We start from the raw sequence: 21,707 nt of genomic DNA, 5'->3' as shown, positions 1-21,707 counted from the left end.
GTATTTTCTCAATTGAAACACAAATTCAGAAAACTGTCATTATTCTCAGAGAAAATAAGGCATAGAAATAAATATTTGCTTTTACTTTTTCTTTCTTTTCTTCTTCAATCTGTGTTTTAAGGCTCAGAGCAGACATTAGGAAATATCAAACAATTTTTTACAAAAAGTTTTTCAAATGTTTGGCCCAAAGTGAAGTTGTTCCATGGAAGTTATTTAAATATTCCTCTCATCTTCTCAAGCACAACTTCAAAGACATGTTCGTCGTTCCAAAAGAAAATTCAATTCAATGAAAAGTAAATAACTTAGGGGTCTATAAATGACACTGCGATGTATCTTGTTCCATTTTTAACAGGAAGTCCTTCATGCAAATGTGTGAGTCTCCCTGGATGCATGAAGCTCCAGCCTTTTCTGGGTGATTCAATAGAGCAATTGTACCTTAGAAATTTGCATCCGCCTCCCTAAAAGAGATGGAACCAATGAATGTATCAGCTTATGATGTTTAATTTTTAATCAGTGGGAAAATTCAAATTATGCCATCTAACTGGAATCTTAAAAAAAAAGGCAAATCTAAAAAAATCTAAAAAAATTAAAAATCATAATGACATATTCCTTTTACAAGGTGTAAAAAATCAAAGCCGTAATTACCTGAAAATCTTCTCCCACGTTATTGAGTGCGATGTTGATGGTAAATGTAGAAGCGTCATGATGAGGGCGAAGAGAGCGCTGTCTTTCAGGGGAGTATTTTACTACAAAATTCAATAGAGCAAACCCCTAGAAACGCAAAGTACACCAATGGATTTGCTTATCAATAAAAATACAATAGCACATTTGTGTAAAAACTAGTAGAAGGTAGACAGGGGGAATAGGAGGATAACTACCTTCGTATAATAACCTGCAAAGACCTTCAGTGTAACGGGTGCAATAAACTCCCGGATAAAATGAAGCCATACATTCTCCAGATCAATTTGCTTCATGTGGATATCATCAGTTGGGACATTTTCATAACCACCAGATATACGGCTATCCTAGAAACAGCATTAATGATGTCATAAAGTATGGTCCACATGCAATTCATATTTCTATTACATTGGAATTTTTCTCAACCGCAAGATCATAATAGACAATAAAAATAACAGTTGTTCAATTATGGTATACCATCTGCTTTAATTGCAAAACTATCAAAATGACTTAGATAACATGTATCAATAATGCAGCAAAGTATCAGAGTCAATAGACTCCTTTCTTACTTATTTAATATATATGTGAGGTCTGACTATAAAGTAAATAAAACGTATTTCCAAAGCCCTCCCATTCCTCCTAAAAAATTAGTGTTTTACAGTAACCCTTCAGGCAGTCTTAGCTACTTGACAGACAAAGATTCTGCTTGTCTGCGCTTTGGATCCCCTACCACTGAAAACAAGCTTTCCCTGCTATGTTCCCCACTTGAATTTTATGATACCCAAAGTCCTTCCATGATTGCTTTTTATGATCCTACAACCTGCTGACTTCAAGTTCTTCCTCATACTTTGAACTTCTGTCTCTCTGGTCAGCTAACTAGCTGGGGTATGAAATTGAGCAGAGACAGTAATATTCCAGAGTATTCCCCTAGAATTCCTTCGTATTGTTAAGGAGCAGGCATCTGCGGATTCCCCAAGGAAAAGAAACACATTGAACCACCAACAGCAATACTTCCTGCCAAGTTTTTGACACTGAATATAAATGCAAAACTGAATTACACCAATGGCATTCAAACAGATTTCTTCTTCCAATGTTTACACACACACACACACACACACACACACACACACACACACACACACAGCTTTGGCAGTCAACCAGATAAACTTTGTCTGGGTACTTTCACTATTATAGCTCACTGTGAAAATGCAGAGAATAAAAAGTGGCCCTGGAGAAGACCAATACCACAGAATAAACAGACATATATTACCTTACCATTCCAGCATGGAGACACTGACCTTTAGAAACCATCCAGTGTAATTACATACATAAATGAGAACCTGAGGCCAGATAGATTAAATGCTACCAGAGTGCTCCTAACAGCCTTGGCTAGCCCCTGCATTTAGGTTTAGGAGTCAGAGATGCATGACAAAACAGATAATTCCCTTTAACTGTCTAAATATCTACCCCTGCTTCTATCCCACATACACATTATATAGTTCCTTGTGTGAAATTACCACTTACATGATGTTTCCCCCCAGACCACTGGCCATAATGCTCCATTTCTTCCACCAATTCATCACAGGCTTTTTCAGAAAAGATGGGGAACCAAAAGACATCAGGACAAGGCTATAAAACAAGGCATCACCATTAAGAGAATAACAGTTTGTGTCTTTTAAGTAATAAATGGCATTTCAAAAGTAACAGGATGGGATATTCAATATTCACCTCATTTAGATGCCTTTTTAAGAGGTTTGCCCAATAACACTGACATTACTGTTACAAATAATAGTAGCTTTTCTTTAATGCTAAGACTTTTTTTCTTTTTTTGCATTTTAACATCTATAAAATCAAGATGTATCTTAGACTCACATTTGGCCAGGGGGCCACCGTGATGTAGTTGTAATGCTACAGTGTATGTATACTTGGCAAATTTCCATTCTGCCTCACCTTGAGTGTACGTATACATCTGTGTGTGTGTGCCCGTACATGCACGATGTAGCTGGTGTTGCACTTGGGTTGACTTGCCCTTTGAAATGTGTTCAAAATAATTTACACTATGATTTGTCATTGACTGTTGGTGGGAATGCAAGCTGGTGCAGCCACTCTGGAAAACAGTATGGAGGTTCCTCAAAAAGTTGAAAATAGAGCTGCCCTATGACCTAGCAATTGCACTACTGGGTATTTACCCCAAAGATACAAATGTAGGGATCCAAACGGGTACGTGTACCCCGATGTTTATAGCAGCAGTGTCCACAACAGCCAAACTATGGAAAGAGCCAAGATGTCCATCAACAGATGAATGGATAAAGAAGATGTGGTATGTATACACACACACACACACACACACACACACACACACACACACACACACACACACACAATGGAATATTATGCAGCCATCAAAAGGAATGAAATCTTGCCATTTGCAACGATGTGGATGGAACTGGAGGGTATTGTGCTGAGCGAAATAAGTCAATCAGAGAAAGACATGTATCATATGACCTCACTGATATGAGGAATTCTTAATCTCAGGAAACAAACTGAGGGTTGCTGGAGTGGTGGGGAGTGGGAGGGATGGGGTGGCTGGGTGATAGACATTAGGGAGGGTGTGTGCTATGGTGAGCGCTGTGAATTGTGTGAGACTGTTGAATCGCAGACCTATACCTCTGAAACAAATAATATATGTTAAAAAAAAAAAGATAGCAGGAAGGGAAAAATGAAGGGGGGGGAATTGGAGGGGGAGACGAACCATGAGAGACTATGGACTCTGAGAAACAAACTGAGGATTCTAGAGGGGAGGGGGGCTGGGGGGATGGGTTAGCCTGGTGATGGGTATTAAAGAGGGCACGTACTGAATGGAGCACTGGGTGTTATATGCAAATAATGAATCATGGAACACTACATCAAAAATTAATGATGTAATGTATGGTGATTAACATAACATAATAAAATAAAAAAGAAGAAATGAAAGTTATTATGTATACAGTGCTCTATGACATATGATAACATCTATACCTTGATAAGTCTAACTTAGCTTTTCCAATATGTATAAAATAAAAAATTTCTAAATGACTAGAAAACATTGTGTCTTAGTTTAATTGTCAGTATTCTTATTCTTTCTCACAGTACACAAAATAACAGCATCTCAGAATCAAAGATGCCTTACATTCTCTGAAATAAGCTATTAGCAACAGTTTGGAACACTAATCTAGAGTTCATTTTTAAAAAAAAATCTTTGAAAAGGGACTCTTAAAGTTCAATTTCTTTCAAAGATAAGCTTACTAAATGAGGCCTACACCAAAGATTTGCCAAAGGTTCCTTATTTTTCATGGTTTGAGATAGCTACAACATTTGGAACCATGTCAAAAAAAAAGGGCAAGATCTTAAAATTATTGTTCGATCCCATATTCTACATTTTTACAACTATATGACCCTTAAGGCTATAACATTTGTAATTAAGCCACATGATTTTTACCTAAAAGATGGTTTCTGCACTTTCACAACATCCTCTGCTAAAGCAATATCGCATTAATATTGTTCCCTTCTGGAAAACAAGGCAAAAGTGCTCTACACATCATAGTAATTATTAATACAAACCTGTTCAACTATATTTTCAGTGAAAATCTTTGAATAATCACGGTTTATATACTTCTCCTTCCAGTCCTACAAAAAAAAAAAACAATTGCCCAGATTAAAGCAAATACCTTTTTATAAGTAATAGAAAAATCCAAAGTATATGCATTTTAGATATTGCTCAATTTATAAATGACTATGTGTACTGGACAAAAAAGGAATTTTCAGAAATCACAGTTTATGTTTTTTAAACATAGTCTGATTCTGCATATGCTCACATCATTCTACGAAACATCAAATTTTTATTTATGAAGTTTTATACCTCAAGATTTTAAAATTTGAGTAATCTTACAGCAATTAGATTTATATACTGTATTCTTTATGCATATATACCGGGATAGGTAAATATGTGCTTAAAAGTTAATGATAACAACAAAATCCTACCAACAAATATTAGTAAAAATTAGCAAATTAATAAAGTAGCATTTTACCTATATATACTTTAATAGTGAATTATCTAAAATAATTTTGATTTCTTAAAATTATTTCAAAAATTTGTTCACTTCAGTTTTTAATATGTATCAAAAATGATCATGGGTTACTAACACTTTCATTTCTTTTAATTACTGAAATTAAGGCATAGAATCATACATTGAGAAATAGCTTCTCTTCATGCTAATTCAGGAACCTGATTCTTCTTTTTGACTAATCTCTGACACATGAACCACATACTAAGATATGTCAATTTTTGTCAACATCAGTTAAAGAATCCTTTTCCTGGGTCAAGTGTTTTATTTAAAAACCACATCTTTAGAGGGTACATATGAAAATATGGGGTGATTTAGTATCAAAAAAGATCTCTTCTTAAATGAATTTAGACATATTTAACAAAATTTTAATTTTCTCTTTACAAAGTACAAAGGGAGCCAGGAGGGAAGAACTGAGGTATAGACTCAAAATAATTCCAAACAAAATATGTTGCAGAAAATATTTGTCTGAAATACATCTTTTGAGGTCAGATTTCAGAGAGGCCCTGATAATTTATACACTATTCTTAGCTTTGCACATCTTTGTTTATATGTAGCTCAGATATTTTTGATATGGAAGAACCAAAGTTATCTTCAAATTCTTCAATAAATTTCATTTATACATAGTATGTAATTATAAGAATCAAATTATTGTATTATCTCATTAATCTCTTCAATAGTGGTTGTTCTCTGATTCCAAAATATGGTGGGAAATTAGGAAAAAAATAATCATTCATAACATTTCAAAATCTTTATTTCTTTCCTATGTATCATTATTGATTTTTTGAAGTAAAAGGAAAAAATCCCTAAGATCTTACAGTAAGGCATTAACTTCTCATTTTAGGCTACCTTTCAAGTATCATAGAGCAAACTGTGACTTACTCATTTCTTAGAAATTCTGATAATGGGACAATCGTCAAATATTTTGCTATGGGACATCCCTTAGGAGGCATTATCGATCAGGCTAATTTACCAAAAATAAAACAAAGCCCTGGAAAGAAAAGCAGTTCCTACTTACTTCTGATGTTTTCATTTCATATTCTCCAAAGATATGAATTCAGACACAAATGTCTACAATTCAGGATATAATTTGGGACATTTTTTCAGGAACTAATATTACCCAAGAAATAAAATAATTCTATTTCTCAAAATAACCAAGAGACTCAGTGCCAAAGTAAAATATGTAATTACATCCTCACCATTTTAAAAAGCCTCTTTTTAATTACACTCCTGTGAAAGATTGATACGAAGCTAAGATGAAATGAAAATACTTTTAAAATACAAAAATGTCAAAAGACATTCTTTTTCTATTGAACAGAGTCTTCAGAGACCAATAAATTTACTATTCCTGGATGTCAACTACTCCTACAAAATAAAAGACAATTCTGATCAGGTGGATTGAGTCGTTGTAATTTAAAACTTTTGCTATTGAAAAGAGGAAAACTATGAACAGTAGCATTATAGAGATGATTAATAAAGAGAGTATTTTCCCTTGAATAAATGTTCCAAACTGACTGAAGAAAACAGGCTCCCGTAAAACAAAAAAGGAGTGAATTCCTGTATGATTCAAATCTTTAAGATACAAAATAATTTTAGAGTTAGAAGGAGATAATTTCTTCAACTTCAGACTTTCTATATATGCTGAATCCCCTTACTCTACAATCTTCTCTGGCTGTCTTTGCTGTACATTCACAAACTTGTTATAAAAAAATAAATAAAATGATAAAATAAAATGTATTTTCCCAAACTAACTTCTTGAATTCTCTTCTTGAAAATCAAAACATAATATTATCATATGTGAGCTCCTTGTTTTTCTGAAATTACAATTAAAAATTTTATGATGCTTTTGAATATATAAAATAGAAATATTGAGAGAAATCATAGAAACTGATTAATTTCTTTGCCCACTCCTAATATATGTCTTAATTTAAAAAAATTTCTTGGTCAAGAAATATAATTAATTGTATCTTTTATTTTATTTTTTTAAAGGTTTTATTTATTTGACAGAGAGAGAGAGACAGTGAGAAAAGAACTGCAGGGGGAGTGAGAGAGGGAGAAGCAGGTTTCCTGCTGAGCAGGGAGCCCATTGCGGGAATCGATCACAGGACCCTGGGATCACAACCTGAGCCGAAGGCAGACGCTTAACGACTGAGCCACCCAGGCACTCCTAATTGTATCTTTTAAAGAATAATATAAATAATAATATTTTAAATTATATTATTTTTAAAAGACACAATTAATTATATTTCTTAAGCTGTTTTTTAAACTTTAAACTTTTTAAAGCCTCTTATCACATTTTCATATTATTAACCCAACTGATTTACATCCATTTAAAGTTATAGGAAAAGAAGAAATAAATGAAGTTGAGTATGAAATACCTACCATGGGATTTTCAAAAATCTGCCAGAGGTCATTGTTATAATGGGAAGTATTGTAATTAGCAGTTGATAAAAGTCTTCCAAATTCATGTCTATTAGAAATGTACATAAATACACCCTATGTGCCAAAGAATAACAGTATTAACAATCTTAGAGGAAAATACAAGAAAATAAACTTAACCATAGGAAAAATATATATATGAGATATTAATTTCAACTTTTATATCTCATTCCTGAATATGCATTTTTATTTTTCATATAAAACATGCATAATTTAAAATAAAAGAAAAAAATTTTATTAATTATGAATTCAGACACCACACAATTAAAACTAATTGATAGCACTAACACTCAACTGAAAAAAAGAAGAGGAAGAATGACTGTTTTTGTCCCTTTTTCATTGATCCTAGATGTAGACATCAGGGAAAAAAATTCCTGTTTGAAAGCAGAAATATTTTTGAGACACCAAAGTGCAATGAATTGTACCTGTTTTGGCTTCTTTCTCTTTCAAAGAAAACGTCACATTTTTAAACAAGAATTCAAATGTCAATATTTCATCAGACTATGTCATTCTTTTTATTGTTCTGACACTTAAAAACTGAACATAGAAATTACTTATTCATTAAAGGCAGCTAAAGAAAACCGGTCTCATTTCCTTGCCCCAAAACAAATAAATGTGGCAAAAACCACTATGGTAAGTTTGTTTCTTTTTGTACCTGTTTTAATGGTAAAAGGGTTAGTTATTAATAAAAACAATAATAATGAAGAGTACACCCCAATCTCATTTTAGTCAACATGTATGTACTTTATACTTACTCCTACTTTTTCTCTCCCTTAAAAAAAACAAAACCAGAAAAACTAGTGAAAAGGATTTGGGTTTAATTTTCTCATTCGTCAACCACAAAATGTAAATCAGCCCAAAGAACTAAGAGTTGAATATCACATAATGCCCACCCGAACACACAAAACATAAACACACATATACAATTTAAGAACCAATGAATACCAACATTTTACCATGCTAAGTGGAAAGAAGACTCTTAAGCTTTACTGGTAGGCAATATAATATACCATATCTAGTATTAATTAAATAAAAACAAATAAAAATAAATAAAAATAACACCTTTGGGGGGCTGAGCATTTGGAATGTTTCCGGAGTAGGGGAGTCTTTTTCCCTTTGTAAAGTCTAAAATGAAGAGAAGCATTGGGTAAGTTGACCTGCACACCCACACTCTCTTAGGTATTCTTAGGTAAATAACATTAGCAGCCCTTGATCAAAAGCTGACATTCTGAAATGTCCTTCATAGACAACATGCATAACAAGCAAAGCTTACAGCGCACACAAAGAAACAACTCCAGCCCTTTCTTTTTTTTTTTTTTTGTCAAACATAAATCCAAGCTCATTCCTTAGTAGAATTTTCATTAGACACAAAATTAAGACAAAGGAAAAAATGTGTAAGAGAGGCCATTCCAGGATGCGCTGTTGAGTCAAATTAGCAGAACATGAGCACAAATTACAATCACAAGTACTGAAGATACTCAATATAACGATGCACATAGGTTTGTGGGAAAAACAAACATAGTCAAACAATACATGCCTTATTAAACTAGAAAAAAATACTTGCCAACTTTTCTGATTTTTCCCAAATCACATTTGCTTATATGAATTTGAGTAAAATAACCCAATCATTTCTAAAATAGAAAACTATATAAACATGTTCTAAAACATTTATACATTTTGAAAAACAAACTATTTTCTACAATCACTGAAGTTTTATAATGAAAGTACATTTGTAGAATAGCAATATATCATTACTTTTCACACAGATGAAATATACTACATATCACAATCCCTCTCTCAGTTTACTGATAAGGAACTGCTTTGAGGAGTGTGCAGTTTATAATGATAAAGAGAATAATGGGCATTGATTTCAGAACAAAAGTGTTTCTTCTTAAATGTATAAATGATTATTTCACCCAGGCTTTATCTAATTAATTTTAATTAAGTCAGTTTTCCACTATAAAATTTCAGATGGAAGTGAAGATAAATTCTTAAAAATGCAAAGCTGATTTGTAACAAATCCACGTTTATGATTGAAATCTTTCTGTTGCTTATGCCTAAGCATGGAACCTAACATTTTCCAAACTATTTCTACAGACAAATGTTCACAAATTATTCTCCATAACTGCTCCCAATTTTTCAATATGGAACCAAAAAAATTGGCTAGTACTTACAAATTAGAAAGAAAAGGGACATCAAAACACAATGACACATCAACTGGTAAAGCAAGCCATTTTATAAAAACATTCAAGCCAGCCATCATTGTAGACCCTACCATTTCTCTAGCATTTCGGCACAGAGCCATATCAGGATCCAATTTATCACGAACAAAATAGTTCCTTTCATTCATCTCTGATCGAAGCGTCTTTCCCTTAATTAAGTACACATTAGCCATGTATGGGACATTCCATATCCCCCTGAAAGTAAAGACAAGACATTCCAAAATACCACAAATAAAAAATATTTAAAGGTTTATTTTTATGTTTTCAAAACAATTACCTTGTATGTTTTTAAATTTTGTATATATAAATCATTGAATCAAATTACATGTAAATGCAAACATATGTAATGATATTTAACATAGTTATACACACATATATGACATTACTTGCTACATACTATATTTTTATGCAATAAATCACTATCTCCCTACATTAACTTCATTTTAGGGTTGATACCTGTTTAGCATTTTGGCTGTAATCCTTCACTTCATTATTATAGTTAGAGTATAATCTTCTATTGTACAAAAAGAGTTTCCATTTAGGATTAAGCAGTTTGATAGCAAAAATAATCACATACAACCTGTGGTGTACTGCAGCTGGTTCACACTGGCTCCCAGAGCACTTAGCTATACTCAGTGACTTCACATTAGGAGCCTGAAATCAGCCACTGCAGAAGCATTTACACCGCAGAAACCGGCAAACACTACAAATCAGGGCATCCCTCAACCCCAAGATCCAGTTGTTAGACCTTTACCAGCACACCACTGAGTACAGCCTAAAATTCTCCTAAAATAAATCCTCTTGACATTCACTAAGCCATCTCAAATTTCTTGAGAAACAGAAGATATGAAGAAATAGAGCTAGAAGTATGTGAGGGGTGGGAGATACTTTTATTTTGTCCTTCATTCTTCCCCACATTTGTCTTTTCACTCTGAACATGACTCATTTCCTAAGAATAGTGAGTAAGGTTTCATCTGAAGGCAAATGCCTATTGCTTTTAGAGAAAGAAAGGAAAGATTCTGACCAAGGAAATGCAGTTAGACATTAAAAGGAATATGATTTCATTTTGTTTTGCTAGATGAACCTCAAGGGAAATAGCCATAAAAGATAATACAGTGTATTATCTGAATTCAAAAACTTGTCACTGGCAGAGTATGCAGTTTTGAAGACACACACACACACACGCACACGCACACACACACACACACACACACACCCATGTGCATACGTATCATAAGATGTCATTCCTTCATGTAGCTTTTGGACATGAAGTGCATTTTTGTGTTAACTAGATCAAAAACCTCTCCCATATTCTTCTCTTTATACTTTAAACAACAGTGACAGGAGGCTATACAAAATATCACCAGTGCCTAAAGCAACTTAAACATTAATTCTATATTCTACTTCTGTGAACCCTTATTTCTGTTATACCCACAGACAATATCAGGCATTTGGTCTATACAAATCATCCCAGAGATAACAAAATACTTTGAAACAACAGAATATGATCTGAACAGTGTTTTTTCAGCTATCATGCTTCTTAATTGCAGCTAACAAAAGCTTTAATCATATTTATCATTCAAATTTACTATTACTATTTTCACAAGTAAAACATCTTTTTAATACTCAACTGTTCAACAGAAAGTATGTGGGGTTTTTATTCTAAATTTAGGGGCACATATTTTTAGTCATGAAAGAATGTCTTCCCTTTTTAATTGGGCTGATGTATCTGAGAAATTAGGCATAAGCCTTTTAACATATCAGTCACTCTGGTCCATCATCTGTATGAAGAAAAAGGATAACATTCCACTCTATACTACCTTAGCAAAAAAACACTATTTCAATTCTGATTATTTTTTAGTCTAAAAAATATCAACTGTTGTCTCTGAAATAAATATCAATCATGCATACGCTTTGTAGCAAGTATATTCTTTTTAAACTCTGGAAATGGAAATCAGATATTGGTGAAGAAATTGATCTTTAAAGGAGAATATTAGCTATTTTACACAGAACATTCTTACAGTAGGAAATGCCAGAAGGTAACTCACTGCCTTTGTTATTGATTTTGTTGTTCACTTCAAATTTTAAAAGCTATCAAAACAACTTTCATCCTGGCCACTAAATGAACTAAACTAAATTCCTTTTCTAAACTTTTAACTAAATAATATTAGTCTTCTGACAACCCTCTCACAGCTACTCCCACCTACCATGTAGTATCTCTTAGTATTTCCCACAAGTTTGTTCCTGTGAAGATTTAGAATCTCAAAGACAGATTTTTGTAATATTATTTTACACTAGTATTTCAGGATCCCAAATGGTCTCCAGGTTTGCAGATTTCCACTAATCATGAAGAAAAGAGGAACAAAAACTCAGGTAATGTTAACAAGACCACATTTTGAGGTTATGGCACTTTACATTAAAAGACTGACCAAGTAACTTACACTCTATTCCCTTGAACAATATCCACATAATCTTCAGATCGAGCATAGTATCCATCAGGACTCAAGGCTCCCCAGAAGTTGGACCACAGCTTTCCATGACGAGTTACGAGAGGAGCAATGATCTTTCTAAAGACAGCGTGAAAGGAAAAACAAATCCAAGTAATTGTTTATTCTTAAATTACCACAGAATTATGTGTTTTGGGCTTAGCATGACACATACAACACTAAAGTTCATTCAATACCCATGAAGTGAGTTAAAAAAAAAAAGTAAAATAAAAGATAAACAGGAATTTCTTTCCACTTTTTCTTGAATAAGCACACTGCTGATTTTCAATGTTTCTTAAAAAGGCAAAGTAACAGAAAATACTAATGAAAGTATAAAAATGAGTTTTAAAAGTACCTTACTTCTATCCAATTAAGTCAAACTACCTTAATTATTTAATTATTTTAAGTATTTCAGAAATTATACAAAATGAAATCGAATAGTTTCATTGTCATTGAGAAGAACTAATAATCCCTGGTGCACTGAAGTATCCAGTAAATATTTGTTGAATAAAAAAATGAATAAAGATGAGCTGAGATATTTGTAAATAGGCCAGTTTTCCTAAAGTTAGGTCCTGAATTACTTTAAAGTATGTTTCCTTTTTTTTTTTTTTACAACTTTTTAAAATGGGTTGTGCTAGCCCTGGCAACACTGGACATTCTTCTGGCCCTTCAACTATTTTAAAAAGCAAAATAGAGGGTAATTGCCATAGCACTCTGTCTGACTACCTACCAGGAAAGTAGTTCCTTTGAGATAAGCACATGTTACAGATTCAAAATATGTCAGATTTTTTCTTAGGAAAATCTAATTTATAATGTGTCAACACTTTCCAAATGAGGTAATTCTGAGGTTCCTCTAGAATTACTTTAAAAATGAAGTGAATTATAGTGGTATCAATTTTTAAGAAAAGCTCACCCAACTCTTCCATGAGGAAGTTTATGAACCAGGTACTCGCCACAAAAAAAACCTATTTCACTACACTCCAGTCCTGTGAAGACCAGGTGTGCCCTTTCCCTTACCTACAGAAAAGTGCAACAGTCTATAAATACACATCATTCAAAATAGTGATTTTGGTTTATTTTTCCTGGTTCCTATTAAAAGGAAATGTTAACCAGAAACACTTAAATTGTCCATCAACAGATGAATGGATAAAGATGTGGTATATATACACAATGGAATATTATGCAGCCATCAAAAGGAAGGAGATCTTGCCATTTGCAACGACGTGGATGGAACTGGAGGGTGTTATGCTGAGCGAAATAAGTCAATCAGAGAAAGACATGTATCATATGACCTCACTGATATGAGGAATTCTTAATCTCAGGAAACAAACTGAGGGTTGCTGGAGTGGTGGGGGGTGGGAGGGATGGGGTGGCTGGGTGATAGACATTAGGGAGGGTGTGTGCTACGGTGAGTGCTGTGAATTGTGTAAGACTGATGAATCACAGACCTGTACCTCTAAAACAAATAATACATTATATGTTAAAAATAAAAGAAGAAGATAGTAGGAAGGGAAAAATGAAGGGGGGAAATTGGAGGGAGAGACGAACCATGAGAGACGATGGACTCTGAAAAACAAACTGAGGGTTCTAGAGGGGAGGGGGGGTGGGGGGATGGGTTATCCTGGTGATGGGTACTAAAGAGGGCACGTACTGAATGGAGCACTCGGTGTTATATGCAAACAATGAATCATGGAACACTACATCAAAAACTAATGATGTCATGTATGGTGATTAACATAACATAATAAAAGAGAGAATATCTACAATATTAGAAATGATACTATAAATTAGAATCTATATATTATGTTAAGAAATAATTCAATGGTGTTAACTGATAAGATCAAATATATAATAGAAAAAAAATCTTGTAATTTATAATCCCCGCTGCCTTCCAAAGAAGGTTAGGCAAAGAAATGGAAATCAAAATCCATCTTTGGTGTGCCTCAACAGTTTTGAGTACTGAAATACAGTAAGGCCCCTTATCCATGGTTTCACTTTCCTTGGTTTCAGTTACCCAGGGTCAACCATAGTCCAGAAGCAGATGATTCTTCTGATGAATCATCAGATCAATAGTAGCTTAACGTTAAGTCACACTGCCTGGGTCATTCCCCTCACTTAATCTCCTCAAGTGGGCATTTTATCATCTCACATCATCACAAGAAGGGTGAGCACAGAACAAAAATATATTTTGAGAGAGAGAGATCACATCCACATAACTTTTATTACAGCATACTGTTATAACTGTTCTATTTTATTATTGTTGTTAATCTCTTACTGTGAGCAATTTATAAATTAAGCTTTATCACAGGTCTGTAAGTATAGGAAAAAAAAAATAGTGTATATAGGGTTTGGGATTATCTGTGGTTTCAGGCATCCCCTGGAGGTCTTGGAACGTATCCCCTGTGTATAAGGGGGACTACTTTATCAGGATAGCAGCTGGGGGATGATGAATTACACTACATTACTGAAGGAGTAAAACCTGGAGTAAGGCAGTAAATAGCAGAGATGGGAAAAGAGGGAAAAGAGAGCTGATGAAATGCTAGAAAGCTACATGCCCTAAAATGTGACCCATCCCTTGTCCCTCTAACCTTCAGTCAAGTCTACTAAATCTCACAAGATTTTTGGTATATGTAAATTCTTTATGAAAACTACATGCTTGGATACAGAAGCAAGAACCATATGTATCATATGAACCTAAACCTTTGATCAGTAACAGAAATTTATGGAATTGGAAAAATATCCTGAGTTTTCTAGCCTTTCAAGGGCAATGGGCCCAGATGGCAGTTGAGTTACTTATGAAGGAATTTTATTTTTTACAAGGTTTAAAACATTAGATTAATATTAAAGGGGATATATGTTAAATACATAGTATGAATTCATTAAATAGTTCACTGTAAGAATAAGTACCTGCAAAAATGTCATATAATAAAAACATATAAATATTATCTAAAAATTTACATTCCATAATATTGAATTTAAATCAAATTAAGAGGCAATTAACATTGCAAATTCAAGAAAATATTACTGAATTCCACTAGGTTTTAAGGGTTATAAATTGCAACTCTATCCCCTATCTCTAAGGTAGCCTAACGGCTTTTCCTTGCCTGATGATCAAAAGGTTATTCATGTTTTGAAAAATTACTTGCAATTTATAGATATACAGTAGGGCTGTATACACAGATTAATACTAAGAGGTCTTAGATTTTGAAGTAATAACTGAATTCTCAAATTGGCAAATCATATTACATATAAAGGAGGCTAGTATAGCATAACAGATTTCTCATATATTTTACTCAGCAAAATAAAAACAGTAATTCTAACATTTCACTGCTAATCATACTATTGGCTAAGAGAAATAATTGTGTTAACATATGTAAATATACTTAAAAACAATACCTGGCATTTAATAAGCACTCATTAAAGGTGGGCTATTAGTAGGAGGATTAATAAACTACTAGTAGCAATAGGTGTAATATAATAAATAATGACTAATATCATTATAAGCTGGTATAGATGTCTTTTTCACACTTCAATTCCACTAAATAAAAATAGGTACTGACAAGTAATAATTATCAGTTCAGTCACAGATCTCTGAAATTTGTTTCAAATTCTAAGAACTTAGATCTCCATTTGCAATAATTTTTTAGGTCATAAGTTTTATGAAATTCTACTTTAAAAATATCTACAAAAAATGTAAAAATTCCAAATTTTACAGATATATCACAATTTCATCTTGCTTTAAACAGAAAAATAGGCCAAATATAATAAACATGCATTTGTGATTGTAACTAATATTAAATACTTCTAATTTTCATCATGTTGTTTTCTATTTGACTCCTTTGAAAGAAAACTAATCAGAATTGAAAGTTTATAAGGCATAGAAAATAACTTCATGTGAGTTCCCTCAATTCACTAAACATAGATATGTAAGCATGGTGTGTCCACATAGACACAGAAAATGATTATCATTTTAAAAATAAATTGACAATGAATCTTATGTAGTACCTGTTTTGTTCCATCAAAATTTTTAAGGTCCTTGGATTTGTCAAAACAACATCTGCATCCAGACTAAAATAATAATCACAGTTTTCATCTTGACGGCAAAAATCCCTAACATTGAAAAAGAAATAAGAATTAGATAAAATAAATACTTGCTAGTTGAAAAATGTCAACATAAAGCTTATACATAAAATAAAGTTTCTCTAACATATTCTTCTAATCAAAATAGTAAGACAGTCGCCAAAGGGATAAATATTGTCTTAAATTTCAAAATGGTCAGTTTATCAACATAGATATTCACATGGAGATCAACACTAAAAATTTTAGGTCAAGTGAAATACATTTTCAAGCCACTAAAAAGTTTAAGGCATAAGATACCCAGTCAGAATGGCAATTTAGAATTTGGTACTTAGACCTCTCTGAAAGGGAAACATAATTTATTTCAATGTATTTATCAACAACTTTTTTTCACAGATCAAAATGCTTTCTGCACACGTATACACACACAGTGCAAAATCTTGCTTATCCAACAACTCAGTTTTAAGTGAATCTTAGAGATACAAGTGTGTACTTCTTTAGGTATTAATACTTTTTAAACTTGATTTGCATGGAATTCTTTCTAAGAAATTTACTCCCCTGCTTCTTATCAGGGATCATGGACTAAGACATATGTTTTTCTTGGTAGGGTTTGTAGCATTTTCATCAGGAACAACAAGGAATGAACTACTTGTGATACATGAGATGCTTCCAAGTATTATGATTTCTACATCTGGGGCTCTCTCCTTTTGAGCTCCCCTCCCTCACTGCTGATCCTAGTTATCATTTTCCGCTATTGTCAGTATGAATCTCTATATCACGTTTGTTTCTAAGTAACTGTCATACAGGAAACATTGCTAAACTTGTGCAAAAAATTAGAGAAAATTTTTTAAAAGTTTTGTAATTATGTATGATGACAGATGGTAACTAAACTTATTTTGTGTATACAAATATTGAATCATTATGTTGTACATCTAAAGCTAATATGCTATATGTGAATTATACCTTAATTAAATACATAAGATAAAATAAAATAAAAATAAAATAGCCAAAATTACTTTGGAATAAAAACTGAAGGAATTACACTTCTTGATTTCAAGATTAATATAAATCCCTGGTAATAAAGTGTGGCATGGATCTAAAATCAACGGAACAGAGTAGAGAGTTCACAATCACTCATAAATATTCAGTCAATTGATTTTTGACCAAAGCCAAGTCAATTACATAGGAAAAGAAAAGCCTTAAAATGAAAAGGAGTATTGAAACAACTGGAATTCCTTTTGCAAAGAATAAAATTTGACCCCCCACTTCACTCCAAACACAAAAATGTATTCAGGATGAATTATAGATTGAAACATCTTAAACATAAGTGCTAGGACAATAAAGATTATAAAAGAAAAATTTCAAGGGATGTTTTCATGACACTGGAATAAGAAAGATTTCTTAAATAGAAAATAAACCCCAAAAGCACAAAGCATAAAAGAAAAAAAAAGAGAAATAGAATTTTATTAGAATTCAAATTTCTTCTTATCAAAAGACATGATTTAAAAAGTAAAAAAAATCAAGCCACCTAATGGAGCAAATATTCACAAAACATCATACACACACACACACACACACACACCCCTTGTATACAGATCAGATAATGAAATCCTATAAATAAACAGAAAAGACAACCCAATGTAAACAAAATTCATTCCACAAATGAATACACACAAATAGCCAATTAATATACAAATAGAGAATTCATTGTCAGGGAATTAAATTAAAATACAGTAAGATATTTTTGATACTCAATAAAGTAGCTAAAATAAAAAAGATGGACAACATCAACTATTGACAAATATGGAGCAGCCAGAGGTCTGAACTATCTGCTGTCAGGTGTGTACAATGGTATAAAGGTTTGGAGGACTATTTAGCAGTTTCTTATAAAGTTAAACATGCATTTACTCTACCCTATGCCCTAGTTAGTCTACTCCTGTGTATTTTCCTAAAATATACTGAAGCAAAATAGGTACACACATACACCCACATATACACTTCTAATAAGGAGTCTTCATTAGCAATCTTATTCAAATGGCTCCAAACTGGACATGATCTAATTCTATCAACAAGAAAGTGTAAAATCTATTTGTGGTATATTCACATGATAAGAGTATTAGTCAGTCATGAAAGGAATGAACTGCTGATAACTGCATTGACATGAGTGAATGAGAATACATTGTACTGAGCCAAAGAAGCTGGACACAACAGAGTATATATTAAAAAAAAGAGAGAGAGAGAGAGAAAATAAGTTCCAAATGTGGATCCAAGGTATTCTCCAATAAATAAATTATGAAACCATTAGTTTTGTCTTTCCGAGGCCTGTTTTCCTGCCTATGCCTTTATTCCCACACCAGGCACTACCCATCACTCTACAACACAAGAGAACATCTGAAGAGAAGTCACATGATTTATCTTTTTTCTCAGCAGCTCTTAACTCACTGCTGGCATATTCAATTAACATTCACTGAAAAATGATCGTTTTTATTATTTCCAGAATTTTACTAATAATCTGTCTAAAGTATTAAAGGGGCTAAACAAAGGACCTAAAACTTTCTTCTGAGGGGTATAGTTTTATCTAGACCAGTAGCTGACTAGAAAGTAGGAATGCCCTTTATACTCCACAATCTGAAACACACATTTTCACCACACATAATCTTCAGATAGTAAACATTTAGATCACTGCTACATCAGTCATACTATTCATTTGTCTGAGTATCTTTTTTTATTTCTTATTTTAAGTAATCTCTACTCCCAGCATGAGGCTCAAACTCATGACCCAGAGATCAAGAGTCACATGCTCTTCTGACTGAGGCAGCCAGGCATCCCTATTTTTTGAATCTTGATCTGCAGTTCAATTAATAGTTTGATTAAATATGTTGACTCTTAACCAATCTCTCTCTCTGTATACATGTAAATACACACAAATGTAAATATAGTCCAACAGTGGAGGTGTGTTCATGAGCATACACAGCACACATGCAAACACCCACACAGAGCTGAGACACCCAAGTTCAGGATCCTAATTTTGAAGAAAAGTTGTTTTTCTTTAAATTTCTTTAGTAGAAATTACTTAAATTGATTAAAACATACATTCCCATGTTTCTGGCTTCAGCTTGACTTAGATTTTCTTCTGGTCCTACTATTTTTATAGTATTGATTTCATGTTTAGCTTTGTCAAAAAATACTTTGATGTCCTTTTCATGATAAACTTCCTGTAACATATTTTAAAAACAGAAAATTAGTGCAAAAATGAAAATAGGATGACTGAAGTATTCATATGTAGGGATGGCATCCTACTCAAAGTTGTGAATTCCACAATTCACATATTCCCTCAATTACAGATGAAATGATAACCTATATCAAACACATATCACGTGAAGAATCTAAAATAGATAAACATCAATATTTTTTAAATAGAAGATACTACAAAATTCTTCTAACATCTACTCCTGGACAGGTCCTTGAAGAAATATTTAAATCCTGGGTTTAAATTTAAACAAAATGTTTCTGACTTGAAGGAAAAATGGCTTGTGGCCTGAGAATCTCAGACGTGTGCTTTAAAATATCCAAAAAAATGTCTATTAAACCTAACAGATATTAATCTAAGTTATAAATATAATCATATTTTATAAAATAAGTATTATAATACTCTTTGAAGCTGGAGACAAAAATGAATGGTCACATATAAAACTGTATTTTTACAAAAAGAAGGTAAAGTTTAACAAAACTTTATTGATAAATTATGAACATAAGTCATCAAATTAGTATGATTCAACTGTGCTAAAATTTAGATAAGATTATGTGTCTCCAACAGAGCATTTCAGAGCTTTTTGTGTATTGAGTTTCACTAAGTTATTTAAAAGCTTTTCACAGTTTGTTAAAACTATTTATATCATAAAAGCTGCAGAGTTAATTTTATAAAAAAAAGAGAGAAGACAAAATTCCCTCTCATCAAGGAGGTCCTATGAAAGGAGGAAGACATTAATAAATGACACAATATATAAAAACAAAACACTTCAATGTAAATAAATGTATTATGACACATTTTACAAAGCAAATGCTCAATGATTCACCCTTTTAAACTTATTATAGCTGGTTTTCTGCAAATTTAAAATATTCTCTGGAAAAGGCAAACGATAAGCTGACATGTACATTAGGAAGAAAAAACAATATTAAACAAAAAGCATTAGGACAAAAGAGAGAAAATGCATACTTCATAGCTATTGTGTTTTTCTAGAAGATGTTAAGTGTCAATTGTTTTAACAGGAAAGGGACAAGTAAATGGGAAAATATCGAGCAAAAATGTCTTTAAGTTTAGATTATGTGTGGGAGGTTTGGGGGAGGGTCTGATTATTTTTGGAAAAAATGACAGTATCAAAATCCTTTGGGGAAGAGCATGCCATTGTGTGATTAATCAAAACAATACTATATCTGGAAGCTATTTTAAGTTCTGATGTCACAATATTAGCTTAAGCTGCAAACAATTTAATGACCAGTTCCATCAAAGAAGGTACTAGAACTAACCCAAAGGCAAAGGAATATGAGGACCTTTGACATTTCTTCACTTATATATTAAGTTGAACCATATGAAAAGAGCTGATATTCCACCATTTTGGATCTACAAAATTGAGTTTAATGTGGCTTATTCCAATATTATGATACTAGTTTCCAGACTCTAAAATCCTTAGGTCCTAAATAAACAGGACAGTAATTACCCCTAAAATTCCCCACTGTATTTAGCCCAATGTGTTATTTTAGACATAAACAAATAATAGCAAATAGTTCCAAAGAAGGTGAAAAACAATTTTCACATAAAACATTCATTTCTCAAACACTTACTTTGTTATGAATAAAGAGTTTAAGTGCTTCTTTTGGGTAATCCAGTGTCAACAATATGTCCAGAAATCGAGGTAGGAAAGGGGTTGGTTGTTCAATAAAAACTCCTATTGTTACATTTGGATGGACCTTTGTTTTATGGCAAACATAAAAGCAAATTATTATTTGTGTGGGTATACTCTAAATTCTATTTAAGTCTTAATCAATACAACATAAAATATATTAGGAATATCATGTATAATCTGCTAAATTTCAATTGCCCCATGGCAATTCTCTAACACTTAAAATAACATTCCTATGGCCCCCAACAAAGTGATTTACCTAATCACATCTTGGCATTATGACTTAGGTTTGAAGAGGAAACTCTCATATTTATTACATGAATGTAATAAAGGAAATTGCCTACTCTACCATTCAATGCTTCCTTTATGATAGTCTTTAAAGAAATCTCCTTCAGATCTGAATCTACTTTGTCATCTTCTTCTAAGAAGTCAGAATGCTAATTGTTTTTGCCTTTTGGTTTCCATGGCTTAGAAGTTCAACATTTAATTTGTAGCTCAGATAAAGCAATCATGGAGGTCTTGAACTTTTATTTCTATCCTTGAATATTTCCTTTAATCTCCTTTTATGGATAGTACTTTATTTTGCTCATTATTATATATAAGAAAACTATTTTCTTTCACTAATATAGTTTATCTTGTTCAATCTATTTCTATAGATTTTTAAAAATCCTTTTTGGGTATGTTTTACAGGATAGTTTATCTTTCATTAATTGCATGAGAACTTTTTGAAAAATTCATCATATTTGTCAGTCCTTGTGAGGAGCAACATTTAGGACAAGGAGTAAAAGGTTCCTGGCTTTA

General features: G+C 32.6%; 1 protein-coding gene across 2 annotated transcripts in view; it reads right to left on the bottom strand.

Moving 5' to 3' along the window:
• Window positions 1-302: 302 nt before the first annotated feature.
• Window positions 303-21,707, bottom strand: part of PLOD2 (procollagen-lysine,2-oxoglutarate 5-dioxygenase 2) — a 94,414-nt gene continuing 73,009 nt past the window's right edge. Inside the window, exons 9-20 of one of the 2 annotated variants that reach the window (XM_088021023.1) lie at window positions 20,848-20,973; window positions 19,099-19,220; window positions 15,934-16,038; window positions 11,884-12,009; window positions 9,496-9,637; window positions 8,283-8,345; window positions 7,164-7,277; window positions 4,279-4,344; window positions 2,203-2,307; window positions 879-1,025; window positions 646-771; window positions 303-458 (exon numbers count right to left, since the gene is read on the bottom strand). In XM_088021023.1, coding sequence (XP_087877149.1) covers window positions 303-458; window positions 646-771; window positions 879-1,025; window positions 2,203-2,307; window positions 4,279-4,344; window positions 7,164-7,277; window positions 8,283-8,345; window positions 9,496-9,637; window positions 11,884-12,009; window positions 15,934-16,038; window positions 19,099-19,220; window positions 20,848-20,973 — 1,398 coding nt within the window. The remainder of the gene's footprint in view (window positions 459-645; window positions 772-878; window positions 1,026-2,202; window positions 2,308-4,278; window positions 4,345-7,163; window positions 7,278-8,282; window positions 8,346-9,495; window positions 9,638-11,883; window positions 12,010-15,933; window positions 16,039-19,098; window positions 19,221-20,847; window positions 20,974-21,707) is intronic. The other variant, XM_088021024.1, reaches the window with a different exon arrangement.

Source organism: Eumetopias jubatus, unplaced genomic scaffold, assembly GCF_037043125.1.
Source record: "Eumetopias jubatus isolate StellerSeaLion01/CBP00866 unplaced genomic scaffold, mEumJub1_p1.0 scaffold_1, whole genome shotgun sequence".
Lineage (NCBI taxonomy): Eukaryota > Metazoa > Chordata > Mammalia > Carnivora > Otariidae > Eumetopias > Eumetopias jubatus.
This window is presented reverse-complemented; position numbering and strand designations above follow the sequence as displayed.